Source organism: Aspergillus viridinutans (assembly GCF_018404265.1).
Source record: "Aspergillus viridinutans IFM 47045 DNA, scaffold_8, whole genome shotgun sequence".
NCBI classification, from domain to species: Eukaryota; Fungi; Ascomycota; class Eurotiomycetes; order Eurotiales; family Aspergillaceae; genus Aspergillus; species Aspergillus viridinutans.
Window position 1 is genome coordinate 1,681,610 of NW_025091224.1, and position 27,599 is coordinate 1,709,208.

A 27,599-nucleotide genomic window follows, 5' to 3' on the forward strand; every position below is an offset into this window, starting at 1 on the left:
TACTCATAGATCTTTGTTTTGATTTAGGGTTAGGAATGTGGAGATTTCTGTGGCTTATACAAAGTGCCGTCTTGGCGCGGGGCCGCGAAGAAATTTTTCCCGTGGATATCATGGAATCTCCACTGGTATCGTGGAAATCTCATTTCAGCTGTTCCTCCATACCCCGATACCTATAGAGGGCATTTACGAGATCAAACGGATCGAGCTGGATCATACAGGTCATAGCAGTACGAAATGAACCCCCTGCGGTATCTGGCCCCTCCTCGCCCCTTTGGGGACATCTCAAACTCCACCCCCGAGGAGATCGAGGAGAGAGAGTCATTTGCGAGTTGTCTCTTAAATAATTACCACCTGAAGATGTCGGATTCAGACAGAGAGGCCATCGATGCATACAGAGATGCATGCCGCCGTCTTTATCCTGGGGACAGCCAGACGCGCGAAAGCGACATGCAATCTGTTAGGGAATACGAGCAATCACTACAAACCAATGGACCGGCGAATCTTTGTTTTGATCTGGCTACTAGGACCAAAATGGGCGAGGAACTCGATAATCTCCATGATATGTGGAGCTATGTCCGTTATGAAAAGTACCTCCCGGCCACGGTCAAGGAAGATGCGGAAAAACATCCCTCGTCCAAAGTCTCGGACCCTTGGCACAAGACCTTCTGGAAGCCATTCTATGGACGCCTCGAAGCCGAGGCAGACGCGTGGGCTCAAGTCATGTCGGGTAAAAACCACCTCAACGAATGCCCGACATACCTCCTGCTGGCCCTGTTGTGTGAACAGCAAAGCATGGACTGGGATGAGACCGTCGCGCTGATCAGATACTGTGCCGTGGAGGGTGTCGAACTCCCAAAAGCGGATTTTGTGGATTACTTGAAGGCCAAAGATGTGATTGGTCTCGCGAAGAGGCTGGAACACGATGAAAACACCATCGCCTTGTCTACGGAGTATGTCATGGGCGTTGGCACGATGCTCCTCGCCTACTTCAGGATGCATCTCCCCGAAGCGCTATATGAGTGTGAAGAGGATCTTGACCCCGAAAGCTGGGTCCCTAAGAAACGATTGCACGATTTGATGGCGCTTCAAGACGGACACGAGCAAGCGGTCCAGGAGTTAATCCGGGAGATTTTCTATGAGATGGTCCTCGGTGGATCTGACGATGAGGAGGAAGCTTGGGACGATGAGGATGATGTTACGGATGAGGATGATATTATGGATGAAGCTGATTGATGGGATCTGTCGGACTCGGACTGATTATGGGCGGTTCATTTCTTTGATCTTTTTCCTTTTCTCGTGACTTCGTGTCGTCTTTTAAGACACTACGCAAGATGAAATCCATGTCTGATACCCTCTGTTTAAGAAAGGTTTTCAGCGGTGCAGTCCCAAAACACCAACATTCTATGCAACACTTGTGCATCTTCAGCTCTCGGTACTTTGCCGATATTCGAACTCGCTGTCAGTGAAACAAGTACGCAATATTTTCAATCGTTATTGGTCGGGGAACGGATTTGGTCTGGTGTCCCGCTAATTATTCTGACCCCTTTCCTTCAATTGTCAGACTGCGATTTGAATCGACTCAAAGCAACCTTCTCTTCTCTCCTATCCATCAATCCATCGAAAAGATTTCCTTTTTCATCAAAATGGCCCTCCTACCTCAGCAGAGCATCCGAGTGTCTATCCCAGAACCGCTCCCACCCATCATCACTCATAGACTGTATCTTCGACCTCTGGCCGATTCTGATGCAGAGGGCTTATTCGCCATCCGGTCAAGTCCTGAAGTTGCCAGGACGAAGTATATACCCACTTGTTGATCTCATTCCATAATCAAGAGACTGACACGATCGTAAGCTACCCCAAAACCCCTCATCGAACTGTCCAAGAAACACGGGAATGGATGGCCACGAAGATCTTTACTGCGGGCCCTGAGAGCCTGCTCGGTCGTCACTTTACTTACGTGCTCATTGAACGTGAACGGGTTGAGGATGAAGCTCAGCCACCCCCCGCCGACAAACAGGTCATTGGCTACATGGGTATCAATCAAGTATATCCCAGCCCTGAGACTGGGTATTCCATTCATCCTGATTACTGGGGAAAGGGGTATGCGACGGAAGCTTTGGACGGACTACTAAAGGCCTGGTGGAAGTTACCTCGTCATCCTCAGTTGAATTCTGCAGTAGACAGGAGTGAACCAACCGAAAAAGTCTTTGCCTTTTGCGAGAAGATCAACGCGGGCTCGAGCAAGGTATTGAGCAAATGTGGATTCAGGGTGATTAAGCAGGTGGTATATGATGTGGATGAATTGTTGCTGTGGGAGTTGGAAAGACCGGTACTTAAGCACACATGTCCATGAGAGTGTATTAGTCAAATATTCCAAAGGTATCAAAGATATTCAACGCAATTTCAATGTCAGAAACATATTATCATCACTATTCATATATTCCCCAAAAGGCCCGCAGATCTCAAAGCCCATCCCCAAATACAACCGCCGAGCGCTGTCAAACCTCCCGTCCGTCCCCGTCTCCAGACTCAACGAGTGGTACTTCCTCTCCCTCGCTTCGGCAATGATGTGCTTCAAAATAGCCTTGGCAACGCCTTTCCGCAAGTGTCCCTGCGCTGTCCGCATCGATTTGATCTCTCCATGTGTTGGACTGAGTTCTTTCAACGCGCCGCAGCCTAATAGACTAGCACCCTGCCAGGCGGTATACAAAGTAATTGACGGGTTCCGGAAAGCGGTTAGGTCCAGCACAAAAGATGTCTCAGGGCGACCTTGGCTTCGAAGCTCAGTGAAATGGTGGTGGAGTAGGCGTTGGACCTCTGGATGGTCAAGAGTAGCGGATATGATGAGCATTGTTGTTGTCATTCAACCTGCGTTATAGAGTCTTTGGAAGACTCTGCTGCTAGTGTGGATATAGATGGCAGTTAATGGTTCTGGGCTTCTGGCTGTGGCAAATCGTCATCATCTATGTAGATATGTGCAGGAACCAGGATAATCACGCTGATTTTGACGAATTGGCAGCGTAGACAACTTTGTACTGTCAGGAAACAATAACTTGCCTTTAATCTTTGAATCTCCTCCAAGTTCTTATCTATGAGTCACCAATTGACCAATACGAGTACCCTTGAATTCAATGATGGCTGCCCCAACAAAGCCAAAGCTCCTCGGCTGCCTACTCGGACTGCTCAGACGGACTACTCCATCTCCATGAGACGTTTCCTGCTAGAAGAAATAGACCGATGCGGTGGGATAGCAGTTGATAAGGATCTAAATATAACGGACTCATGGAATATACTCTATGTCTAGCATCATAATAACATATAAAGAACTCCAAGCCTAATTTTACCTCATAAAATAACCTGATCAGACATACGCGACATATTCCAAGCGATCATTGAATGGTAAAGCCGCCATCAACTCTGATATCCGCACCATTGACCATGCCGCTCGAATCCTATACCTCAATCAGCATCACGTCGCTTCAAGTTTCTATGAAAGACCTACCTGGCAAAGAAAGACAACAGCATCCGCAACTTCCTCAGGAAGCGCGAACCTGCCAGTGGGAATAGTCTTCAAAAAGGTCTCCCGCACCGACTCCTCCCCCCAAGCCTTCTTCCCGAGAGCCGTCCACGCCACTGTCGGCGATACGGAGTTGGCGGTGATACCTCGTCCTCCCCATTCTGATGCCATACTGCGAGTCAATCCTAGCAAGGCAGCCTTGGAAGCGCAGTATGCCCCATGTCGCGGCAGTGCCACATGCGCAGCCTGCGATGCAATATTGACAATCCGACCTGGTGGAAGGGGATTCGGGGATTGTTCTGCAGCCTTAGAGGCGGCAAAGTAGAGTCGTGCAAAGGCCTGCGAGCAGAGCATTGGCCCAAGGACGTTGGTGGTTAGATGTCTCATGGTCTCCTCAGGGGGAGTCATCTCCATGTCACTAAGCGAGACATATCCGGCGGTGTTGATGAGGATGCTCGGAAAGGCAGCGTCGCTCTGGATTGATGACGAGGGTCTGATCATTTCCCGTTCCAGGGCGCCAAAGGCAGACTCGACTGATGCTGGGGAGGTAATATCGCATTCATAGGTATGAATTGCGTCGCTGGAAACTCCTCCATAGCCGGATCTGAGAAGCTCTTCTCGGCGGGCAGCTTCGAATGGGGCATAGAGAATGGCGAGGTGAGCGCCTTGTTCTCTGAGCTTCTTGCCTATGCTGGAGCCCAGGCCGCCTACGCAGGATATTTGTGTCAATATACATTGTTTGCTGGTATCGAAGTGTCTATCAGTATACCTAGACCTCCAGGGAGGATAGCTAATCTGCGAGCAAAAGCCATTGTGGGCAGGAATGTTGCGGACTTGTCAATCTTGGAGCGGGTGATCTGAAGGAATCAATTGAATTAATTTTTTAATCTCCCATCGATTCAACCCCTCCCCCAGCCAGGGGATTGTGACTCTTTAGGCAATGAGCAGCATGATGGATCGGCGCATCTCCGATATGACGTCAGGTCGCGGGGAAGCCCTAATACCATTTAGAATCGAGAGGTACAGGGGTAAAATGTGTGACAAACGCTTGAATGGGATAGAGTTGGGATCGCTTTCCTATACCTTAGCTTAATCGATGACAACCCCACCGCCGAGGCTTTCCTTGATATAGCCTACCTGTGACTCACAAGGGGGGTAAAGCACTATCATCTCCGGGAGGAAAGGTGATCACCGTACACTCAAGGATACTCCAGACATAAAGCTTGGTATCAGTGACTACTTCAAACTCGCAACAGGAAGTCACTAAACACCGCTGACTATGCCTCCAAAGGCCCGCGTGCTCTTGGTTGGAACTGGAGGAATTGGTACCATTGCCGCACTCAATCTTGAGCGCGGAGGGTTAGCCGAAGTCACCTGTGTCCTGCGGTCTAACTATGAAGCGGTCGTAAGCAAAGGAATTGAAATTCTCTCGTGCGAACACGGTCATATACATAACTGGCGGCCGACTACAGGTTTGCGCCCCTCCTTTTACAGAATGACATGGCGTGGCTGACAGAGCATTACAGTCCTAAATGCGGTTCCTCACGTCCGTAAAGAGGACCGTAGTACCCTCTTCGACTATATTGTCTGTACCACCAAGAACATCCCGGACGTCACGCCTTCTATATGCGAGACAATCGCCCCGGCAGTGACTCCGGGCCATACAGTGATTGTTCTCATTCAGAATGGATTGAACATTGAAAAACCATTCCTCTCTCGATTCCCGCAGAACGTCGTTCTCTCCGGGGTGAGCCGATGCGACGCTCACGAAATCGCGCACGGAGTGATCAAACAGAAAGAGGAAGATGACCTCCACATTGGCGCCTTTCGCAACCCGCTTCTCGACCAGGATACCCAGCAAAAGGCTGCGGAGCAATTTGTGCATATCTACGGTGCGGGAGGCAAGACTAACGTGCGATATGAGCCAAACTGGGAGCGAGATCGCTGGAGCAAGCTGGTGTACAATGCGACCTTGAATCCCATCTGCGCGCTGACTGGGGTCAATACGGGCGATTTACAGATTGCAGGGAGTGCTCTTGATCGCTTGGTAATTCCTGCGATGCAGGAGGTGGTGAAAGTATCTCAGGCCGTGGGGATTGAACTACCAGATGATATCATCGAGACAACGATTCGTAAGAACCCGATGGAGAGGAAGATTGCTCCTAGCATGCAAAAAGATATGCAAAAGGTATGTGCATACTTATCCCTCGATTAGCTTTGTGGGCTCACAATCGTAGGGCAATCTACTTGAGCACGAGAATCTGATCGGCGAGGTGGTTCGCGAGGCACAGAAACGAGGCGTTTCTACACCTATCTTGTCTGTTCTGTACGAGCTCTGCTCCGCTATTCAGTGGAGAGTGGCCAGCGAGAGAAGAATTAGAATATCATAAGATTCAACTTTCTGATCTCCATATTTTTCTGTTGCTGCTGTGCATGAGACTAAAACTGCAGCCAAATCCAAATGGAGGAGATTTCATGTATTTTAGCGTCCAGCAGACAGAGTCTAACTGCATTAGGACAGCAAAATGCCAAGCATGAGTCATCTTGGCTCATTATGATCCGTTATGATCCGTGCAAGTTATGCTATTCAGAAATCAATCAATCAAGAATAGAGCAACGACGGTTGAAGTCTTGTATATAAAGATGGTAGATTTCACCATCTTCGACCTTAATCACACCATTCATCCTTCTATTGATCATTGAAGCTGGTTCTTCTGGTTCAGCCCGTCAAATACATCTACTACAGAGTACACGGTCCGCATCTTATCAGATCGCCATAATGGAATCCAGTTCCAAGCCTGCTATTCTCTTCTATGATATTGCCTCCGCCCCACCAGTCACTTGCTATGCGCCGAATCCCTGGAAAACAAGGTACGTCACATTCACTACCGATAAGCACATTAGCTAAGATGCAACAGATACGCCCTCAACTTTAAACAAGCCCACTATCAAACAGAATGGGTAGAACTGCCCGAAGTGCCCACCGTGCGCAAGAGACTCGGCCTCCCAGCCAACAGAGTCCTCCCCGACGGCAGTCCCTTCTACACCCTTCCAATCATCAGAAACAACTCGACTGGCGAACTTGTGGGCGACTCATTTGAGATTGCGCAGTACCTTGACAGACTCTACCCCGAGGGGCCGAGATTATTCCCTCCTTCGACTGTTGGGCTTATCTCTGCGTTCAATTCCCAGGTCGATGCTCTCTTCACTCAGCATTGCGCTCTGTGTGTCCAGGGGATGCCTTTCAATCCTGCAACAGCGGAGGAGTCTAAAGCGACGTTTGCCAAGCGAGCGGGCAAAGAGCGCTATGAGGATCTGATGATCACAGGCGAGGAGAGGGCGCGGATGCTCGAGAGCTTCCAGAGTGCGCTGGGAGAGCTGGCAAAGGCGTACCGCCGAACGGAAGGCCCGTTTCTTGAGGGTGATACGCCTACATATGCCGATTTCATTGTAGGTAGCTGGTTGAAGTTTTACAGAAAGACGATAGAGGAGTGGGAGCAGTTGCTCAGTTGGCATGATGGATTATGGGGAGAGTTACATCGTGCTTTGGAAAAGTATGCAGAGGTCAAATAAAGGATTCAAATGTCTATATGCAGATTCATGGCTTCATCATAAATTAAGCGGCATTAGTGAAGTCTGGGGGGAAGAGGAGGAGCTGGATGCTCGGGATGATCTGTCGCGGCACCACCGGCCGGCTGTTGCTGCTGCTCAGGATGGTCATCATCGGGGATCCCCTGGAAAATCATCAGTTAGTCGAGCGAAATGCACTAGGGCTGGTCAGCTTACATTTAGCAGATACTCCACGGCGCGATCGGGGTTGAAGGACGCCGCTCTCATGGCCCGATCGATATCAATTCTAGCAAACCCCATGCTCTCCATCTGCGCAGCAACGGCCTCCTCGCTCTGGGAGCCATCCAAGGGTACGGAACGGTCGGTGACGGGAGCAGGAGTTTCGGTAGCCGTCTGATCCGGAGCGGCCAATGCTCCATGCGCCATCAGATTCGAATTCGCCAGATCCTCGGGCGCGAAATCACTTGGGCTCGGTCCTGTCGGTACAGCAACACCAGACGGAGTCTGGTCAAACTGTTTGTCGGTAGCCGTCTGATCCTGAGCGGCCAATGCCCCGTGTGCCATCAGATTCGAATTCGTCAGATCCTCGGGCGCAAAATCGCTTGGACTCGGCCCTGTCGGTACAGCAACGCCAGTCGGAGTCTGGTCAAACTGCTTGTCGCCCTGCGCCGAATGAAGAGTATGCGTCAACATCCTGACAGACGCGTTGTCCGTCTGCACGTGACCAGCCATGATCTCCTTGACAGGCACCTTGCGACCATAAAACCGCTCATTCTCGTCGTTGCGCTCGATCAGAATCGTCCCGTCAATCTGCGCCCCGGCGTAGAAGCCGCGACTCTTGACGTACAACCAGATGGGAGCCTGTCGTTTGTGTACTTCCGACTCCAGCACCCCTCCCATTCCCACCGGCCCAGCCGCGACGGAGATCTCGCTTCCCAGCGTCACCCGCACTTTGGTGAACGCTTCCAACGCCTCGTACGTGTTGATGACCATGACACAGTCGTAGATGTCTATGCCAGCCAGGAACCCAAGGCCAGCGGTATGCAGCAATATCCCCGAAGGCGCACTCCATTCTCCCGTCTCGGGTACGCGAGCGATGAGGATCCCACTCCCACCAGCTCCGCTGAACCACAGTCCCGTCCTCATGGCTGTGAAGATGGCGATCCCCTTGGCCTGGCGGATCACCTCCGCAGGAATCTTCTGCAAAACCTTGGGTTTACCCCGTGGTTTGTCGATCTTCGCGTCGGGTGTCTGTTCCCGGGTTGCCACGGTCGCATCGTCGGCAACAGATACTCCTTCCTTGCAGAAACTGCGCAGGATACGAGAGGCCTTTTCGCTTTCTTTGTCCAGTGTCATGGGCCAGAAGGCTTCGGAGCCGAGTTTGTTGCTTAGCCGGTTCACGGGGGCGCCGACTTTATCCAGGGCGTCCCAGGCCTTGTCGAAGCCTTTTTTGCCGTAGATCCATGCTTTATTCTGTGTTAGGGACTTTTTTGTCCCGGGGCTTGAAGGAGAAGGGGATGTAGTTTTGGTGTTATCTGCTGTCGAGGGCATTTTGGATGAGCTGGTCTTTGTTGACGTTGATATTCCTTTGCTCGAGGAACGGAGAGTTATATAGACTGATGCCGATCATTGGCTTCAGGCAGAAGGATAAAGCCATCGACATCATCTGCAGCTGCTTGGAACAGACATAGATTTGATAACAGACAAGCAATAATAAGCGTGGAGAGCCAACCCACTTGCCCCAATGGTGCGTGATGATTCGGTGCGAGAGGCTATGGCTGTGCTGCCGACCGTGGGCATCGCCTCAATACGTTGGTTGCAGGCAGAAGTGAATCAAGTTTGATCACCTAGTCAGTAACTCAGTCACTGTCCCATTCTTTATCCTTCTGATTCAAGGCAATGATATAAATCTCTGTAATTGGTGATGGCTGATGTTCAATGGAATACTGCAGTGATATATAAATAGGCTGCACCTTAAAATAGACTGCTCTTGTCTTGGGTTGATGATGCCTTTGGCGTTCCTTACGTGCACACCGTAAGTGCACATCCATATGAGATATAAACTCTCTCAGTTGTACGACTCTTATAACCCCTAGGGTAAAAGAAATAAAGAAAAGAAAGGGGTGACTCGCATCCGAACCATCATGATGAAACAAAAACAAGAGTCGAAAAAAATGCTCACAAGCGGATTTGAACCGCTGACCTCATGATTACTAGTCATGCGCTCTACCAACTGAGCTATGCGAGCTCGTTGAGATAAACGGTCGTTCATTTTTTGGTTCTATCAAGCAAAATCTACGAGCAGCCAAAAGAGGTTAGGTGGATACCATGGAAATCATGATTCATGAGTCCATGACGAAACAACGGGGCATGGCATGATCCGCGTACTCGTATGTTTATTTGAAAAGAGACTATACTCCCCTGTGTATCAAAACTCTGGAACTAGGCTATTCCGTACTGGCTCCGTATCGTCTCTGTTTGTGTATCTCGGGACGTGACCGTATGTATCCGGATATGCCAGCCATGTGTGATCCTAACGAGTGAGCGATATCCTGCCAAAGTATGGCAGTGCCAAAATACCTTGGCCTTGAATATTAAAGCTATGACACTGTCGCCATACATCGGCGTATGCCCGGCAGGCTCTCCAAAACACGGAGACTTCACCTGAGACTGTAGGGTAATAGTTCCCCCAGGACGGAAAAACGGTCCACGAGTGCTGAGAAGAATGACTAAAACTGGACGCCAATCGACATTGGCGTGATATTGAATATGAACTGAAGAATTTTCCGGTGTTTCACCCCTGTCAAGTTTGAGCTTAAACAAGCCAAGTTAGCAAGACAAGTTAGTGGTGGAGAATTTACATGCACCAGGGGCTGTATGACTCGTTTCAAGATGATTTCCTGGAGTCTGACCTGCTCTCGAATAGATTGCGAAGAGGCATTCTTTGTGCCCCTGAAGTGGTCGTAGGAACACATAAAGCCCAGTTCTGCACGTCAAATCAAAGCCATCAAGAACCAATCTTTCAGTGCTTAACAGTTGACTCTCTTCGTACCATCGTAATGAAGCTCGTTCTCGGCCTCCTCCTCCCTGCCCTGGGACTGTCCGCCTCCGTCATCAAACGTGAAGATAGCTGGGGCGGCAGCGTCTCTCTCGGTCCTACCAAATCCACCATCGTCAACGCCGTCACCACCCTCATCCCTGGTGCGGCGCCTGCAACTCAAAGCGGCGAGCTCTTCCTCTGGCCCGGGATGAGCAACGGCACCGGCGATCTCGTCCAGACCACGTTGGAAAGTTGGCCCGACAATGCCTGGTGCGGTGCCACGACGGGACAATGGTGTGTAAGGGCCAGTGTGTTCGGTAGTTTTGGACAGTTGGATGGGGATGCCAGCCCGGTGAGCGGAACGGATCAGGTTCGCATCGAGTATACTTTGTTGGATGATCAGGAGACCTGGGTGCAGTAAGTATGCACACTCACTGTACGGATGTTGGCTAATGGGGATAGAAATGTTACCAATGCGCAGACGGGCAAGGTTCTGTCGACATACTCGCACAAGTCTGGACCTTATATGACTGGGTGAGTTGTTTTCTCCGAAATTATAGAGATGATGCTGACCGAGTAGATACGGCACTGGAACTGAGTGTGACGGTGGCTGCACGGGCACTGTTGCAGAGCAAAAGTACCTCAACACGAAGATCACTCTGGCGTCGGCCGACACTACCTTTGGCAACACCATTGCTTCGGCTGCCGGTGCGACGTATTCTGGCTTGAGCTCGAGCGAGGGCGGAAAGGTGTGGACGATTGCGAGCATCACCATTCCCGCCATGTCGAGCTCGTAGAGTGGAAGGTTATAACTCGCTTATCTCGCCTAATCCACCTCGTTCAGCGCAGTCCTTTCTTCTGTCTTTGTAGACAGCTTTGAATACCATCAGTTATCCAGCCGTTCCCTCTTTAGAGTGAACAGGTTTGCGCGGGCAAAATGAAGGGCTATCCAGAAGCAAGATAGATCAATGTATACACTCGAAATCTATTTACCCAATCAAACCGTGTATGTACAGTCGAGGTCGAATAGCTCAACCGCTGTAATCAACCTCTGCCACCAATCTCACCGCGCCGGCACTCACACTACCCCCGATACCGTCAACAGACGCCTCCGCCGCCGTGTACGCATTCACCACATTGGCGGCTGTAGTCGTGATATACGAGCAATCCTCCCCATTATAATCACAGATCCTCATCCCCTGCACCGTCAGACCCGCCTTCTGCGCCTGGATGGCAGACACATCCCACCCAGACCACTCAGCGTTATCGGTATTCCCAAAATCGAATTCGCCCCACGTACAGGCGTAACCGCCGTACTCGTCCGTCGGCAGCGAGTCGCCCTCGGCGGCACCCCACCCTCCCTGCGAGTTCTCATCAAAGGCCACGTACTTGGTCGCGCCAGCCGCAAGGGTGAAATTGAGCGCCGAGTGGCCGTACCACCCGTCCAGCTTGCCGTCGGGGCCCATCTTATTCCAGAATGAGACGAACCAGTCGTTGGTGTTGCTACCTGTAAACTTCACGACGTACTTGTACTGTGAGGCCGTCGAGGCTGTCACCTCGATGATGTTGCTGCCCCAGGGGCTGCCGACATTCCCGGTGTACTCAATTCCGGAGCCGGTGGAGTTGGTGCGTTGGCCGAAGCCAGCGGTCGAGTACACGCCATTTGAAGGGGTGGAGGTCCAGCTGGCGCTGCTGGTGCTAGTGCTCGAGCTCGTGCTGGTACTAAATGTAGTGGCTGTGCTGGTGGTGGCCGGAAGAATATCCAGAAGGTTCACAGAGACGTCGAGGTTGACGCTTGCGAGAGGCTGGCTGTCAGCAATGGAAGTCTCTGTGGCTGCAACGGTGGTAGTTGGCTCGTGGGCAGGAGCATGTCGCGTGATAGTGGTGTACATGGTGACAACCTCGAGGTTGACGATAGTCTTGGTGCTGATCGCCAGGTTGGCATGGGCGTCAATCTGCCTAGCCTTCAATTCTGCATTGTGAGCAAGACGCTGACGACGATGAGAATGCTCCTGTGTATGATGGGCCCCAGCCATGGCCGAGCCAGCGGTGATGGCTGTCAAAAGGAACGACTCCCACTTCATGGCGAATAGGTAAATCTAGCTCTGCTTATAGAAAGGAGTGACTAATGCTTGATAGACTTGGTGTAAAACAATCAAAGGAGTGGCAGCGATGGTGATCCCGTGAAAAAGAGCGTTGGATGCGATATATGAATGAATGACTGTCGGATGAAGACTCCTGAACCTCGCCAAGTGGGACCAGCGCCAAAGACCAAAGACCTTAACGACTATAGGTAAGACGTATGGCCAAGAGTGTATCGTCAGCGCCCAAGAGAAGCAGACATATTGCACAGACGCTTGTCTAGTCTGTTGGTACTCATCAACAGTCCACTCGGGTCAAACCCTATGGATTACAGAATATGAAGCAAATTAGCCCATCCCATCCAGAACCTACCAGCGTTTAGACGACTGACTAGCTGAATTGATATAGTCTGCGCGTTCTGGACCTAGGCTTGTTGATTGTTGATAGTCATCCTGGAACTAACATGCCGTCCCTACGTAAGCGGGCCCTCCTTGCGTCGTCAACATTCTCGGCCACTCAGAACCAGGAGTTGGCAATGGAACAATAAAAAGATCTTGAATCTTCAATGTGGTTATGCAGTAGGATTGCCCTGATTCGTGGCTGGTATCTATACAGCAGCATTACCATCTTTTGTCTTGCAGTGGCATCTCCGGGCGTAACCTTATGGCAGGACGGTGGGATTTCCAAGTAGGCTAAAATTCGACCAGAGGCCTAGATTCTATGAATTGTATCCGTTTGACACTGGAAAGAATAACAATCGATACTGTCGCCCTCGTAGTCCTCTTCACTCCCTTCCACCTATGGCGCCCTTCGTACGCAACTGCCCTTCATATACCACACTACATCGACTTTCAACCTATAAGAGCATCTTTCCACCTGGATTATACTCTCCTCAATGCAACAAATATCAGTTTACACGTCTTAAGTATACAATAATGAGGGATGAAATTGTCCCATTTCTTCAAAGAGGAAATTGGGAGTGGATCCCTTCACTTACGTATACAACGGCTCTAATGAACGCCTTCGACACGCTAACAGCAGCCACTGGCTTTAAGCAAAACTCTAGATCGGGATGACGAATGCTTGGTGCTATTGACTACTATTCTAGGCCAGGCACGCAAATTGTCGATGATGCGGAAAACAATCAGTGTTGAGAAGCGTTGCACTCGAGATACGCATGCACAATGCGCTGCTGAATCAAGTACATTTCGGACGTAGCCACGGCTTTACATTATGGACAGCTTTCATGGGAGGGACGATTCTTACATGTTCATCATGGTTAAATGACAAGCATTTTCATGTACGGGAGATCAATTCAATCGGCAACTGAGGCAGAAAAAAAGCCGCTGTAATTCTGAAGATCCGGGCCAATGTCCGAATCTACGTATCTGCATACGTAGGTCTTCCAATTACGAATCTACTTACGGAGCAGAAAAGTTAGATAGGTCTGTCATTGCAGGCCCATTTATACTAATTTCAGTGTCATGTTTGACGATCTCCGTGCCCGGCGCCATGCGCATCACGTTTTCATACATTGCGTGCTGCTAGGACGTTTAAAATTATCAAATGGTAGCAAGTATGGGTTAGATATGGACACTCAGATAAAGAGGTTGCGTTTGATACCTATTTTCATAAGAAAGGCTGTTCTAAGACATTAAGACACGGTCGTTCGGCAGACCGTACGTTGCCGCTGTATCAGACAAGGAGCAATAGCGCCATTAATAAAGTAATACAGCCTAGAAAAATCGACATTACGATATCTCACAGCACGACAGAGATCAGTATCGAATTTCGAATGCCGATGCTCGATTCTCATTGAGAGAAAGGAAAATTAAGCTAACCATCACCCCACAACCACAAGTCAGCCGGTAACTCCTCATCCTCTGCCCCAGGAACCAAGCTGTTCGCATTCAGCTCATCCGTCGCCGAAAGCATATGATTCAATGATAGTCCAAAATCCCGCCAGTCAAAAAGGAGCTCCTCCTCCTGTGCTCCTGTGGGAACCACAGAACTCCTTCCATTGATTGACTCAATCAGTGGAATTCCCGCGTCTCTTCGCGGTGAGGGGTCTCTGGCCGCATTAGTGGTTGCACCAACTCTTCCGGAAGCTCAATCTCCGATCTTCGAAGTTGTGCGACGCGGTTTCCTCTGGCGATCATCTCGTCTAACAGACTGAAGCCCATATCGCGGTAACTGTGGTCTAATACTGTGCCGGGCAAGACGGCGGAGATCAAGGAGAGAATAAAGAAGGACGAGAAGAGGTTCTCGAGGTCGAACGGGAGAAAACTTTCTGTCTTGCTGTCAGGGCACGCACCAGTCAGGGCGATTGGGACTAACCAAGGAGATTCTGGTCTCGCAGGGCCGTTAGAATCTTTAATGATTTGAGTGCTGAATCGATACACGCTTGGATTAGGGTCCAAACGGGCGAAGATAGACTTCGGAAGACGTCGCCCTCTTCAAAGCAGCTTAGTCGTTCCCAGAGCAAACTCAGGATGAGAGGACGAGCGGTGACGATAATGCACTGTTCCCATCAGCCAACTGGGTCTTGATCGAAGAAATGTCACCCACCGAATGACATGAAAGTGTCAAGCGAGTGGTCACTCCGGAAAGAGTATCCACTGAACTCGAGAATCGATGAGCGAAAACCTCCTCCAATTCCCGTGATACATCGGTCATCTCATGTAATATGGAGCGAATTCCGTGGAGGAAGACGCCGCCCGACTTTCCGTTGGCACTGTACACCGCTGTGGCAACGTCAGCCTGTGCTTACCAGCTGGAAGTCACTTACTATTCAACACCCGGGTGATAACCTGCGTGATCTTCACATGAAGGCTCAAAGCTGCTGTCTCTTGGGAGCAGCTCTTCGGATCCCACAGGACTGTGGTTACGTCCTCGTCATTGATCGAAGTCGGCGCCCCGATCAACGAAGAGAACTTGCGGTCGAGAATGTATACCGTCCACCAGACCTTGGTACACCGTTCGACGCGTTTCTGGCCAAGTTGCTCGACTGGAAGAGCACGATGCAACCCTTCCACCAGAGCCATACGCATGGCATGACCGATCTGCGCTCGTCAGTCGTCGTCCATCGATCATGAAGTGGCAAATGCATACATAGCAGTAGGCCGAGTCCCGCATATCCACCGAGTGAAGATACAGCGCAATCAGCGCCAGAACCTCGATGGCTAGCAGCGGATCCTGCCAGAGCGCCGTGGTATCCGGCAACAGTGACATCGCTCGGGAGTAGTATTTTGTCCATGATGCAGTCTTTGATGCCCTTCGCACCGGCGCCAACAATGCCTCTCCGAACGCCAGCACGACGAGAAACTGCACGTACCACAGCCTGGATTCCTGGACCTTTGCGGATGCGTTATGATAGAACTCGTCCAAGTTACGGGTGAAGTCCTCCTCATCAAAGAGCTGATACAGATGGCCGAAATGGAAGCGGACCGTGTTGACCATGTAGATTGCTTGATCACGAGAAGGGAGTCCGCTTATATCTGGGATCTCTTCGGAGCTAACCTGACGCCAGTGAATCTGATAGGCATCGCCGTCGACGGCTAGAGGAATCGGTTTGGTGCTTGTAGGGTTAATTCGGGTCTGGATTGTGCTGAGGACCCGACGACTGAACGACCATGTCGAGGTAGGACCGAGAAGTACTGATAGTCGACCATTAGCGGGATTCTTACTTCCAGGTCAATAACATACACCAGGCCCGTTGTGTGCGTCCGCTGTTCTTCACGTAGGTGGATGGTGATACCAAGGGATTGGAGGCGAATCGCTCATCGTGTCGATTCAACTCCTGCTGCTCAGGCGTAGCGAGTCCGCATGGTTCAGCGACTGACTGCGGCGCATCTTTGGAGCAGCTAGACTCAGAATGACTGGCATGACTCTGGAAGACACGAGGCCGCTTTGACGGGGTTGATATAAGCGAGCCTTCTAGTTCGCTCACTTTTCTCTTGAGAGAAAGAAACAACCTCAATCTCTGTTAGAACCAGATATCATGCTGGTCTTCCTCGACATACTCTTCAGAAACTACAATCTTCCGATCTTCCTCAAACACACAATCCTGCTTCCGATTGCGACACTTGTCACACGGCTGCGTGCCGGAACATTTGACCTTGCGAGCTCGACATCGCTGACAGCTGTGGCAGTCAGTCGGGCACTCCGCTAGGAACCTGGGCGACGTACGCGTTGGAAGTGCGCTTGGAACGAGCTGAGTGGTCCACCCGTTCTCATTCAGTCGAACGAAATATGCCATTGACCTTTATTACCACTATGGCTGTGTTCTTGATGCTATTGTTGGCATTTAGTCACCAACCCCGCAAGGGACACACGGAATCTGATTGGTCAGTAAGTCAGAATGCCATCATCGATGTATTAAGAAGTTGAGTATCTTGGATATCATTGTGACGATAACAAAAGTTGGGAAGATATCTTAAGAAAATCCATTGAAGGCGATGTAGAAGACTGCTGTAGGAGTACAGTGTCGAGTTATCAATCTTCATTGCCTCGGAGTCTAAACGGAATCACCAATTCCAGGCTGAAACAGCTGTTGCTTCATCAACCTCACCAAGCCCCGTTCAGATGCGCCTTGGTGTATCAGATAATTGGCATTGCGTGGTAGCTGTTTCTCCGTTGGTTGTAAGATGCCTAACTCGCGCTTTGTACTAACCCAGCGGTTATTGTCTGTCATTGATCGATTGGGATGGCGCGACTGACGTTACTACTTCATGGTTGCCCATTTTTGAGTGTCCTTAGTTTAGATCTCGCCAGGCACTGCAGACAAACAAACTGGTAAAGAGACTCTATGTTTCGACCTCAGGAACGGTCTTCACCTTCGCATCGCTGAAGGATGGATGTTGCACTGTCTGCCACAGTCTGAGGCATGGACATGGTTCTTGCAACCATCGGGGCTAAGTATTTTTCAACAGTCGCTCTTTTCATTGGGATGATTACTTTCGAGTGATCAGTCTCGTTACACTCCTTGTGGGAAATTATTATCGAGACGTCCAAGATGGGACGTCATTGCCCGTGCTACTGGCTTTTATCTTTACCCTCGTGTCTATTATTATCGTTATTATTACTCCCCCTACGAGCGACCGCGCTCAACCTCAACGTCACAGATTCAGGTGAGCTCTACAAAAGCTCTGCTCACTGCGAACGGACCTAATGGCCCCTAGAAAATATCAAAGAGGTAGCCAGTCGACTAGCCTGGGACCTCGTCAGCTTCTACACTGGCAACAACACTGGCGACGTCCCGGGCAACCTCCCGGCCCCCTACTACTGGTGGGAAGCCGGCGCTTTTTTCGGCACCCTCGTCAACTACTGGCGATATACCGGCGACGATACCTACAACAACATCACCATGCAGGCTATTCTGCATCAGGCCGGAACAGGTGACTTTATGCCTTCCAACCAGACCCGCACCGAGGGCAATGATGACCAGGCCTTCTGGGCCTTTACCGCGCTCATGGCGGCCGAACATAATTTCCCCAACCCACCCGAAGACTCGCCGTCATGGCTGGCCATGGCGCAGGCGGTCTTCAATGAGCAGATCGCGCGCTGGGACGATCAGACTTGTGGAGGTGGCCTGAAGTGGCAGATCTTTCCCTTCAACAACGGATACACGTATCGCAACTCCATCTCCAACGGAGGGCTGTTCAATATTGCAGCCCGACTCGCTCGGTATACAGGGGACGCCACGTATGCCGAATGGGCGAACAAGGTCTGGGACTGGGTCACAGACATTGGACTGATCGGTCCGGAATATTACATCTTCGACGGGGCGTACGAAAGCGACAACTGCTCCGAGCTCAATCGAGTCGAGTGGACGTATAACAATGGGGTCTTTCTGCATGGGGCCGCCCATATGTGGAACTATGTATGTCTCCTAGTTAGTTCTCCAAGGGTGAGGAAACCGCTGACCCTGCCAGACCAAAGGCAACTCCACATGGACAAGGCGCATCGAGGGTCTCCTCGCCGCGCAGAGGATCTTCCTCTCGCCGAACAAGTCATCCGAGAATGTACTTTATGAATACGCCTGCGAGACGATCAACACGTGTCAAACCGACCAGTACTCCTTCAAAGCGTATCTGGCGCGCTGGATGGGGGACGTCGCGCAGTTGGCTCCCTGGACCCGCGATACCATTGCGACTCGGCTGCGGGCTTCGGCCACAGCAGCAGCAGCGCAATGTGTTGGCGGCAAGACGGGAACGTATTGTGGAATGCGATGGACGACGGGCGAGTACGACGGCACGACAGGGGTGGGACAGCAGATGTCGGCGTTGGAGGTGGTTCAGGCCAATCTGTTCGATACGGTCGCGGGGCCCTTGACGAATAGCACGGGAGGAACGAGCAAGGCGAACAGTGCGGCGGGGAGTGGTTCCTCGGACGGAACTGCGCTGGCCAACAATGCTAATATCGTCACCATGGCTGACCGAGTAGTCGCGTGGGTAGCAACGGGGGGATTGGGGGTGCTGCTGGGGGGATATCTTTATCTTTTTGTGACATGACGCTGGCCGTCGACAACAGCGATGATAACGTAATGAATAACGAATGTCAGATGAAACGAAGCACGTCTCTCGTGCGTAGTCTGCTCGTCGTGTGGTCGTCCTTTTCCGTCAATCTGGACAAAACAGGAAATGATAACACTCGTGATGCGCTAACCCTTTTGGGCAAGAGATACGCCGGTTCGGAGATGGCCAATAGGATTGTGCACGTGACTGCTTCTCTGCGGAGAAAGGCATCCCGACCACCAATCAGCGGTTTTTCATTCATTGCGTACGACGGGAGGATTTGTAGGGCGCAGGTATCTTTCCCCAGCCTACCCAGGTAGATATGTCCTAGAAAAGGGTATATATAGGCCTATGACCCTGGTCAAAAACATGGCAAATCATTCATTTCTTTCCGATTCGGTCTACACATCATGACGGCGCTTCATCCCTTTGACCCCATCACTCCCGGGGAAATCCAGTTGGCCGTCAAGATTCTGGAAGCGGCTTTCCCGGGAGTCCCCCTGAGATATAAGAAAATCGATGTCAACGAACCTCTGAAAAGGGAGGTTGTACCGTACATTGAAGCCGAGAGGTTAGGGAAGCCCTTCCCGCCGGCACCGACCCGGTTGTTGCAGGTTCTGTTCCATCGTCTAGACAATGGAGCATTCTACAAAGCGTTGCTCAATGCGGGGACAAGGTCTGTGGTGTATGCCAAACAGCTGCCCAAAGAGGTTCAGGTATATTCTATGTCAATCGATGAACCATCAGGAAATGTCTCTGACACAAGCAGGGCCCGGTCGATGCGGACGAACTGATCGAAATCGAGCAACTCTGTCTGAGCCACCCCGCCGTACAGGCTGAGATTGCCAAATTGCAACTGCCGCCAGGTGTGACGGTTTGCAACGATCCCTGGATCTACGGGGCGGACGACCCCAAGGAATCTCGACGACTGTTCCAGTGCTACATGTACGTGGTGACCACGGACCATCCGCAAAATAACCACTATTCTGCGCCCTGCAAATTCTCGCCCGTGTTCGATGCGCTCACCCGCGAACTGGTCCGTATGGACTATCTCCCGGGTGGTGTGGACGCCCAGGTCACCGAGACTCAGCCGTGGAAGATGGTGGAGACCATCCAGTACGCGCATGATCTGCTCACAGAACCGCTGCGGACGGATCTGAAGCCATATATTGTGCAGCAGCCTGAGGGTCCATCATTTCATGTACAGGGAAACCTGGTCTCGTGGCAGAAGTGGAAGTTTCGCGTGGGTTTCAACACCCGCGAAGGGTTGGTCATCTACAACACCACCTATGACGGACGCAATGTGTTTTACCGGCTGTCAGTTTCTGAGATGACAGTACCATATGGAGGTATGCATTCAGCTCCATAACTGTGGACAGGAGAAGTAGCTAATAGGATAGATCCACGCGCCCCGTACCACCGCAAGCAAGCCTTTGACGTTGGCGATGTTGGATTTGGTATCACTGCCAACCAGCTCTCCCTGGGCTGCGACTGTCTGGGTCACATCAAGTACTTTGACGGGTACCGCTCCGACTCCAAAGGCAACCCCGTGCAGCTGAAGAACGTCATCTGTTTGCACGAGCAAGATAATGGTCTGCAGCACAAGCACACCAACTACCGCACCGGCGCCGCCACGGTGGTCCGCAACCGCCATCTAGTAGTCCAGATGATCTGCACCGTCTCCAACTACGAGTACATCTTTGCCTTTATCTTCGATCAAGCCGCTAATATCGAGCTGGAAGTGCGCGCGACCGGTATCCTCTCTACTGTGCCGTTCGACAACGAGAAATTCGGGACGACAGTGCCTTGGGGAACGAACGTTGGGCCTGGTGTGATGGCGCCTTTCCACCAGCACATGTTCTCCTTCCGTATCGACCCCGCCCTGGATGGGTTCAAAAATACGGTCTACTACGAAGATAGCGTTCCCATGCCCGAGGACGAGAATAACCCATACTTGGTCGGCTACACCACGGAACAAACCGTCCTGCGGACCAGCGGCAGCGCCAACACCAGCGTGGAGCGCCACCGGGTGTTCAAGATCCGCAATGACGCCTGCATCAACCCCATCACGTATAACCCGGTCGCCTATAAGTTGCAGGCCTCGCCGAGCCAGATGCTTCTGGCTGGGAACAGGTCGTTTGGCTACAAGCGGGCCGAGTTCGCTACCAAGCCGATCTGGGTGACAAAGTATCAGGACGACGAGCTGTATGCGGCTGGAGAATTTACCAACCAGAGCAAGCAGAGCGAGGGTGTCGAAAAATGGGTGAAGCGCAATGATCCTGTCGAGAACGAGGATCTTGTCCTGTGGCATAGTAAGTTTGATTGACTACTCGTTGAGGCCTCGCTGACAGTCCTAGCTTTTGGTCTTACGCACAACCCCCGGGTGGAGGATTTCCCTGTGATGCCGGTCGAACGTGTCAGTGTCATGCTCAAGCCGGATGGCTTCTTTACCAAGAACCCGGCGCTGGATGTTCCCGCGTCTAACCAGTCATTCAACCGGTCAACGCTGCACCCCGAGCCGGCTGCTTGCTGTGCTCCTGCCAAGGTGAAGTTGTAGTATTGACGAATGACTTGGATACACGCTTGATGAACTCTATCTTATTGTGCTATCATACGCAAAGCACCATGTCTCATGAAGTAATCGGTTATGGATTCAACGCGCGACAAGGTAGTGCGTATGCCGTCGTACAGAATAAAATCTATTAAAGACAGCAACCAGATGATGAACGTAGTGACGCTCCAAGTTTCACTTCCCCGAGTGAATTGTCGAGCATCGGGAATGAGGGCAATGGCTTTGCTCCTGCTCAGAAATCTATTGACCTCTGGTCTCCCAGTTATACAGTCATTCCCGTTGAGAAATTTCTATTCTGGCCCAGTGTATATAACTTTATCCCCGAGTCCCCGACATCTCGGCCGACGAATCGACAAAGCACGGACATCTCACCAAAATACGGTGGTGGTGTCATTTCTGTGATAAATGTTTGAAAAAAGACTGGAAAGTAATAACAGGAACATTCATATATAGAGTCTGATTCTGCATTATTGGCTGCATATTATTCGCTTGGCCGTTGCTTATTCCACTGCATAGAGTGATGTTAATATTACCCAGATCCAATCCTCAAGGTCCTCAGATCAGCATGGCAAGCTTTACTTTATTTTAACCTCTTCTCTGTCATATAGTTTATTTTCAATCATCTCATCTGAGTCTATAAAATGATTCCCTCGTCGTCAAGACAGAATGCACAGAATGGCGGTCTCGGGGTCTCGGGAACCATCAATCGGCGACTCTCTTTTCTGGCTCTTCTGGCTCTTTCTGTCTCTCTGGAAATGATCTACTTATGACTAATGAGCACCCGCCTTTTATTATTGAAATTGTTACCCCTCCACGCATCAACCAGACTCAATCCTAACCACACAAGTCACTTCTATAACCTCCTCCACAAAATGTGCATGCCATCCAAGTGCAGCAACTGCCGTATGTCTCCATTCTCACTGTCGCAGAGTCTTACTGACAAGACTCAGAGAAAAAAACCTGGTGGGGTTGCGGAAGCCATATCCCCTCCGTCATGGACCAGGTGCCCGAGTCTGAACGCTGCACTTGCACTCCCAAGGTCAACGCCGACGGCAAGGAGTATCCCCCCAAGGGTGCCGGTCCTGCCTGACTAGCCGGTGCAAAGTGTGTGGTACAGTAGGAGGGAAGCCAAGGGGTTATGAATGATGAATGATATTGTTATATGGATGTTTTGTTGTATCTACATCATAGAGCATGTGACGTTTCCTTTTTAGGTCCCCTATTTCCCGCTGAAAAGATCTATTGCTCAACCCGGTCCTTGTAGCATCCGGTTTCACCAGCGTGCGAGTGAGGAGCTCTCTTCCTGGATTCCTGCAATTGCGACCGCTTGACCACGGTGGTCATATTGCGCGCCGGGATCGTGTTGAGGCTGTTAGCGTACGTCGCCACCGCAAAGGCCGTCGCCTTAGAGTTGATCAGGAAAGCCTCGCGGTTGAGGTTGGTCACGTTGTCGCCCTTGGCGTGGTAGTTGGCATCCAGAGCCACGCCTGCCTGGCCGCCGAACAGCTTCGCGTGTTCCTCAGTCTTGAGCGCCTCCGCGCCGGTGAAGATGCCTCCCGCGGGGATGCCGTTCAGGATGAAGGCCTCGTAGTCGGAGCGGCCGTTGAACTCGGTGGGCACGAACGGCTTGCGGATCGACTTGTAGTAGTCCTCGAAGAGCCGCTCGATCTGCGCCGAGCCCGCGGGCCCGGTGAGGTTGAACGCTGATCCGTCGCCGTCGTAGATCATCAGGGCGTAGTTGGGGGAGGCGATCATATCGAAGTTGAGATACAGACGGATCTTGGCCTTCTCGGTGGCATTGAGGCTGTTGACGTAGTAGGTGCTGCCCAGCAGGCCGAACTCCTCCGCCGTCCAGAAGCAGAAGCGCACCGCATTCTTGACGGAGAAGCGGGTCAGCGCCTTGGCGACGACCAGGTTGCTGATGATTCCGGAGCCGTCATCGTTGATGCCGGGCCCGGCCTCGACCGAGTCCGTGTGGCCGCCCAGCGCGACGACGTTGTTGGGATCGCCTCCCTTGGTCTGCGCGATCACGTTGTAGGTGGTCCGGTTCTGCACCTTGCTGTCGATCCACAGGTTGGCCGTGACGGTACCCGCCTGGGTCAGCTTGATCAGCGCCTGTCCGTGCGCGAGGCTGATGCCAGCGATGGGAGCGTAGGGTCCCAACTCGCTGGTCGCACCGCCCAGAGTCCCCGCCATAGAACCCTCGATGTTGTTGTACACGAGCGCTGCCGCCGCACCAGCCTTGGCGCTCAATACGGATTTAGTCGCAAAGGGGCACTCGCCCCGTGAGACCAGAGCAATCTTGCCCTTCAGATCGGCGGGATAGTCAGACTCGACGCAGCCCAGGTTGTTCACCACCGCCAGCGGAGCAGTGACATTCACGCTGGGGCTGTAAGTCATGGTGGTAGCCGCATAGGCCTCGCCGTTGACGGTGAGAGCCTGGTCGGCTCTGGTCCAGAGGTGCACCTGAGGCTGCTTGTAGACGTCGTAGTAGCCGGTTTTCTTCAACTCGCGGTAGAGGTAGTTGACGGTGTCCTCGTGGGCCGGTCCTCCAAAGACGCGGTTGCGCTCTGGGTAGGCATAGGCGAAGTCTTCCAGCTTTTGAGCGCCGTCCATAAGGTCCCACAAATGGATCATATGAGGCAAGACTTTCTACAGTAGACAGGATATTTTAGCATAGGAACAAGACAACATGAGAGGAACACTAACCGGATGGACTGGGGGCTCCCACCCTGGGCCATTGGCCAGGGCCAGGGAGGCAAACGACGTGAGGTAGAGCAGCTTCATGCTGACGCTGTAAGAATAAGCCGTCGACTATCTCACAGCTCGGGCTGTAAAGATATTAAAATGCTACAGCTGGAGAAGAAGAATCAACATTCCGATCGTCGCCTGCCTTTTATACATCCCCAGCATGCCATCGCTGCCATCGCTACTGCCAATTGCGGCTGTAAGTCCGCCACTCTGAATGATTCCCCGCGTCGCCATTATAGCGATTATTCACGGAATGGCATCTCATCCCGCCTGGAGTTGCATCCAAGAAGGAAATAATGTCTTGGCAAGAGGAGTGCGTCGACGGCCAAGAGGATAGCATGACTTGGCAGAGATAAGAGTCGGGGTAACAGTACGGAGAAATAGCACTCTTTGGCAACTGCGGCTTCAATCCGATGATAAACGGCATTATCCAGGCTTGTATCTGTTTGTGGCTTCAAGTGCCAAGATAAAGATGAGGCCATTATTGCAGTCCTCGTGTTAATCAAGGCCATGTGCTGTACTACCACTAACGGGCAGCATAGACTACATCCAGATTCCACCTGTACCTTAGGACTCTCTACCTAACCAGCACTACTCCAGAATCTGCTTAGATGCTTATATTATTCCTATTCTACTTGTCGACGATATCCCTCGTGGGTAGAGTCCGGGGCGCCACCCCTGCGGCCCCGCCAGCCGACGCTCTCCGTTGGAATTCCGGTTCCCAAGACCTTGAAGCTTGGCATGTTCGTATTTCTACTGAAGAATGAGAAGAGCCCCGGGGAATCTGTGGAGATTCATGCTTCTTGCTCTTTCATTGCGTTGACAGACTGCCCTAGGGCCATGTCAGTCTCAGTAGCCGTAGATGATGTTGCCTGTATCATGATAACTCAACTTGATATAATCCATATATTCTGCTACATTAGTATGAATGTGCATAACTACTTCTGTGCAGTTTCCTGCAAGGGGCGTCTGTTGGATGTCACGTCCGGCCATTATAACATTAAAGAGCGTAGAAGCTGTATTAAATTGTTCACCAGACAGTAGAAGTCAGCCAGCACCAAATCAGACCTAAGATTATACGTATCCAACGCCAGAAACCAAACGACACGATCAATCCTCCTCATGGACATGCACAGTCCGAATGCGGCCCTTCATATACTTTTCCTTCTGCAACGCAGGAACCTCGGAGATCTGCTGGCCACTCGTTAGATTCCAGCTCTTCTCATCATGGCGTCCCTTGAGCGCGGCGCAATGCCACTTGGCGAGATTGCGATCCCGCACAGATTCATGAATGAATTCGTTCGTGATATCGGACTCCTGGCCCGCCGGGTTATACCCCAGTGGTCTGCGAGTGGATGTCCCTCCCAGCTTACCCTGCAAGGTTCGCAGAATACTGCTGTGATTGACTTTCCCCAGACTCGTCGCCCAAGGAGTCATCTCACTCTCCTCCGTGAGCGGGGGATCATCGAACAGATACTTTTCAATGTCGAAGCTCAACTGCCCATGCTTCGTGCACTGCGCGATCATCCACTCCAGAGTAATGTTCGACAGCCGGGGATTCTCGTCTCCACCCCCGACATCCGTATGCACCCCAGAAAACCACACCTGGAGCAGCTCCTGCCCCTCGTTCTTTTGCGGGATATGCCACACGATCGGCTGGAACGCCGTTCGCTCCTCGTCCAGCGACAGCGCATGGAACGCACAGCGCACGCTCTCATGCAGCACCGTATTCCGCAGCTCCAGCTTCTCGCCCGCATCCCGGCCCAGCCACGCCTTCTGGAACCCAACCGTATCCCACACCCCGATAATCTCGACCGTGAACTGCGGCAGGGGATCGCGGAACCCCATCCGCTTGCGGTCCTCCGCTTTATACCCGGGGATTTTGTTGTTGTAGAAATCATCATAAACAATCGCAAAGTTGTCCATGCCGCGCGGGGTCAGCAGACCCCATTGGCAGACGAGGCCAGCCACTGCACGCGCCGTGTACGCGCCGCGCGAAAAGCCAAAGAAATAGATCTTGTCGCCTTCGGTGTAGTTGTCGGCCAGGAAGCCATACGCCGCTCGGACGTTGGCACTGACGCCCAGCCCGGCCACGCCTGGTCAGGTCAGTAGCAATTCAGTTTTAGTCAGGAAGTCGCGTACCGCCCCAGTATTTGTCTCCGAGACTGGTTCCCACGCCTTTTTGGTAGTAGACGATCTGGGGGATCTCCTCGCCTTCGACGACGGCGAGGCGGCTCAGCACTCTGCTAAAGCGAGTGACGTTTGACGGCGGTTGTGCCGCGTCGGCGAGCGAGTCCTGCCATGTGCCTGGTCAGTTAGCATGAGTTTCGAGAGGAGAGTTGAGGATATCTACCATCACAGCACACAATGAGTCGTTTTGGAGGGCATCGCTTGACACCAGACATGGTAGCGGTGTATTACAAATAATTGGTAGAAGAGATCAGAGACAGAAACATAACAAAACATGATAAATTCTTCATCGCCAGACTGCACCAGGGCTTATATCATAATCCAGCCTGTCGAAGAGCGCATTGCCATTTTATTTGTCAGAGTCTGGTGAGCCGCCAGCTGAAGACGTTCTCCAATGACAATGACGAAAAAGAGGCCGTTTGCGGCATAAACTTTGTGAATCCTCCAATTTGACTCCAGATCATCACCTCAGACTGGCTGACAGGAGGCCAGTGCTGGGGCTGACAAGGACAAATTGACACAGTCATTGGGCGCCGTTTTGCTTTTTCTGTGGGATGCGCTATCGACTCTGGCTTGGTGGATTGATTGGAGGAAGCGGCAGAAACGCTGAAATAGTTTGGAGCACTGCAGCATTGGCGATGGGCCCAGAGCAGTTCGTCTCGCCAGTTCAATCAGCCTCGTCATGTTCGTCTCAGCTAAGCAGTCAGCAGGTGGGATAATAAAGTATTAATATCCTCAGCTTCCGCCACTCACTGCAGCCTCGGCTATTCTTCCTTCGTCCACGGCCTCACTGGATCTCGTCAGATTTATGCTGTTTCAAATTAATGAGAGCAGGATCAAACGTTTCACATGGATCATTTTGATCATTTTGTAGACCATCATCACTTGTCGAAATCATTATGTAATACTATGGTTTAGTGTGGAGGTATCATCGGACATATATAATAATTGTTGTATTCCCTGCTGTGTAGACCCTCCTATCATCCCTACTAGCTAGAGATGGTTATCTGGATGCCTTTTTGGCTGAGCGGTTTGATATGACAATCATTAAGGTTCTGGCATTGAGATATTTGGACTTATTGATGCATGTTGGATACGTATAATCTTATGTCTGATTTGGTGCTGGCTGACTTCTAGTGTCTGAACCAACTGTATACAGCTTCTAGGCACGTCTAATGTTATAATGGACAATAATGACATGTTCAATAGCTGTCCCTTGCAGGAATTTAAGCAGAAGTAGTTACGCACATTCCGTTGATGTCGCAACTCTGAGCAGCCGACTCTTCATCCCTTGCATACTAACTCTGCCGACGCGGAACAGAATTAACAAAACGCGACACCCTCGCTCTGGAACCTGCACCT

The 27,599-nt window shown here is 51.5% G+C and overlaps 14 protein-coding genes and 1 non-coding gene across 15 annotated transcripts; 7 read left to right on the plus strand and 8 right to left on the minus strand.

Annotated features, from left to right (window-relative positions):
* Positions 1–234: 234 nt before the first annotated feature.
* Aspvir_009574 (uncharacterized protein) lies at positions 235–1,233 on the plus strand (the record flags this gene model as incomplete). Its single annotated transcript, XM_043272714.1, has 1 exon — positions 235–1,233. The coding sequence occupies one exon, from the start codon at positions 235–237 to the stop codon at positions 1,231–1,233; it is 999 nt and encodes a 332-aa protein (XP_043128649.1).
* Positions 1,234–1,643: 410 nt separating this feature from the next.
* Aspvir_009575 (GNAT family N-acetyltransferase) lies at positions 1,644–2,353 on the plus strand (the record flags this gene model as incomplete). The annotated part of the gene is made up of 2 exons (XM_043272715.1): positions 1,644–1,795; positions 1,852–2,353. 2 exons carry the CDS (start codon positions 1,644–1,646, stop codon positions 2,351–2,353), a joined length of 654 nt encoding a protein of 217 aa, XP_043128650.1.
* Positions 2,354–2,392: 39 nt separating this feature from the next.
* Positions 2,393–2,851, minus strand: Aspvir_009576 (GNAT family N-acetyltransferase; the record flags this gene model as incomplete). Its single annotated transcript, XM_043272716.1, has 1 exon — positions 2,393–2,851. One exon carries the CDS (start codon positions 2,849–2,851, stop codon positions 2,393–2,395), a length of 459 nt encoding a protein of 152 aa, XP_043128651.1.
* Positions 2,852–3,389: 538 nt separating this feature from the next.
* On the minus strand, positions 3,390–4,329 carry Aspvir_009577 (putative short-chain dehydrogenase/reductase; the record flags this gene model as incomplete). Its single annotated transcript, XM_043272717.1, has 3 exons — positions 3,390–3,452; positions 3,503–4,224; positions 4,287–4,329. The coding sequence occupies 3 exons, from the start codon at positions 4,327–4,329 to the stop codon at positions 3,390–3,392; spliced, it is 828 nt and encodes a 275-aa protein (XP_043128652.1).
* A 467-nt stretch (positions 4,330–4,796) lies between these two features.
* Aspvir_009578 (ketopantoate reductase family protein) lies at positions 4,797–5,907 on the plus strand (the record flags this gene model as incomplete). The annotated part of the gene is made up of 3 exons (XM_043272718.1): positions 4,797–4,989; positions 5,044–5,705; positions 5,755–5,907. 3 exons carry the CDS (start codon positions 4,797–4,799, stop codon positions 5,905–5,907), a joined length of 1,008 nt encoding a protein of 335 aa, XP_043128653.1.
* A 389-nt stretch (positions 5,908–6,296) lies between these two features.
* On the plus strand, positions 6,297–7,090 carry Aspvir_009579 (glutathione S-transferase family protein; the record flags this gene model as incomplete). Its single annotated transcript, XM_043272719.1, has 2 exons — positions 6,297–6,388; positions 6,436–7,090. 2 exons carry the CDS (start codon positions 6,297–6,299, stop codon positions 7,088–7,090), a joined length of 747 nt encoding a protein of 248 aa, XP_043128654.1.
* A 53-nt stretch (positions 7,091–7,143) lies between these two features.
* Positions 7,144–8,638, minus strand: Aspvir_009580 (DUF500 and UBA/TS-N domain protein; the record flags this gene model as incomplete). The annotated part of the gene is made up of 2 exons (XM_043272720.1): positions 7,144–7,251; positions 7,304–8,638. 2 exons carry the CDS (start codon positions 8,636–8,638, stop codon positions 7,144–7,146), a joined length of 1,443 nt encoding a protein of 480 aa, XP_043128655.1.
* Positions 8,639–9,262: 624 nt separating this feature from the next.
* Positions 9,263–9,335, minus strand: Aspvir_009581. Its single transcript has one exon. It is a non-coding gene; the product is annotated as a tRNA-Thr (tRNA).
* An 811-nt stretch (positions 9,336–10,146) lies between these two features.
* Aspvir_009582 (uncharacterized protein) lies at positions 10,147–10,924 on the plus strand (the record flags this gene model as incomplete). The annotated part of the gene is made up of 3 exons (XM_043272721.1): positions 10,147–10,544; positions 10,590–10,661; positions 10,708–10,924. The coding sequence occupies 3 exons, from the start codon at positions 10,147–10,149 to the stop codon at positions 10,922–10,924; spliced, it is 687 nt and encodes a 228-aa protein (XP_043128656.1).
* Positions 10,925–11,158: 234 nt separating this feature from the next.
* Aspvir_009583 (putative allergen Asp F4-like) lies at positions 11,159–12,211 on the minus strand (the record flags this gene model as incomplete). Its single annotated transcript, XM_043272722.1, has 1 exon — positions 11,159–12,211. One exon carries the CDS (start codon positions 12,209–12,211, stop codon positions 11,159–11,161), a length of 1,053 nt encoding a protein of 350 aa, XP_043128657.1.
* Positions 12,212–14,242: 2,031 nt separating this feature from the next.
* On the minus strand, positions 14,243–16,445 carry Aspvir_009584 (putative C6 transcription factor; the record flags this gene model as incomplete). Its single annotated transcript, XM_043272723.1, has 8 exons — positions 14,243–14,499; positions 14,547–14,730; positions 14,778–14,953; positions 14,998–15,271; positions 15,321–15,865; positions 15,915–16,183; positions 16,232–16,344; positions 16,398–16,445. The coding sequence occupies 8 exons, from the start codon at positions 16,443–16,445 to the stop codon at positions 14,243–14,245; spliced, it is 1,866 nt and encodes a 621-aa protein (XP_043128658.1).
* Positions 16,446–17,223: 778 nt separating this feature from the next.
* Aspvir_009585 (glycoside hydrolase family 76 protein) lies at positions 17,224–18,721 on the plus strand (the record flags this gene model as incomplete). Its single annotated transcript, XM_043272724.1, has 3 exons — positions 17,224–17,338; positions 17,390–18,090; positions 18,143–18,721. 3 exons carry the CDS (start codon positions 17,224–17,226, stop codon positions 18,719–18,721), a joined length of 1,395 nt encoding a protein of 464 aa, XP_043128659.1.
* Positions 18,722–19,134: 413 nt separating this feature from the next.
* Aspvir_009586 (copper amine oxidase) lies at positions 19,135–21,281 on the plus strand (the record flags this gene model as incomplete). Its single annotated transcript, XM_043272725.1, has 4 exons — positions 19,135–19,440; positions 19,494–20,073; positions 20,125–21,036; positions 21,082–21,281. 4 exons carry the CDS (start codon positions 19,135–19,137, stop codon positions 21,279–21,281), a joined length of 1,998 nt encoding a protein of 665 aa, XP_043128660.1.
* A 1,254-nt stretch (positions 21,282–22,535) lies between these two features.
* Positions 22,536–24,083, minus strand: Aspvir_009587 (M28 family metallopeptidase; the record flags this gene model as incomplete). The annotated part of the gene is made up of 2 exons (XM_043272726.1): positions 22,536–23,948; positions 24,006–24,083. The coding sequence occupies 2 exons, from the start codon at positions 24,081–24,083 to the stop codon at positions 22,536–22,538; spliced, it is 1,491 nt and encodes a 496-aa protein (XP_043128661.1).
* A 1,074-nt stretch (positions 24,084–25,157) lies between these two features.
* Aspvir_009588 (T6SS phospholipase effector Tle1-like catalytic domain-containing protein) lies at positions 25,158–26,452 on the minus strand (the record flags this gene model as incomplete). The annotated part of the gene is made up of 3 exons (XM_043272727.1): positions 25,158–26,143; positions 26,190–26,354; positions 26,401–26,452. 3 exons carry the CDS (start codon positions 26,450–26,452, stop codon positions 25,158–25,160), a joined length of 1,203 nt encoding a protein of 400 aa, XP_043128662.1.
* Between the last annotated feature and the right edge of the window lie 1,147 nt (positions 26,453–27,599).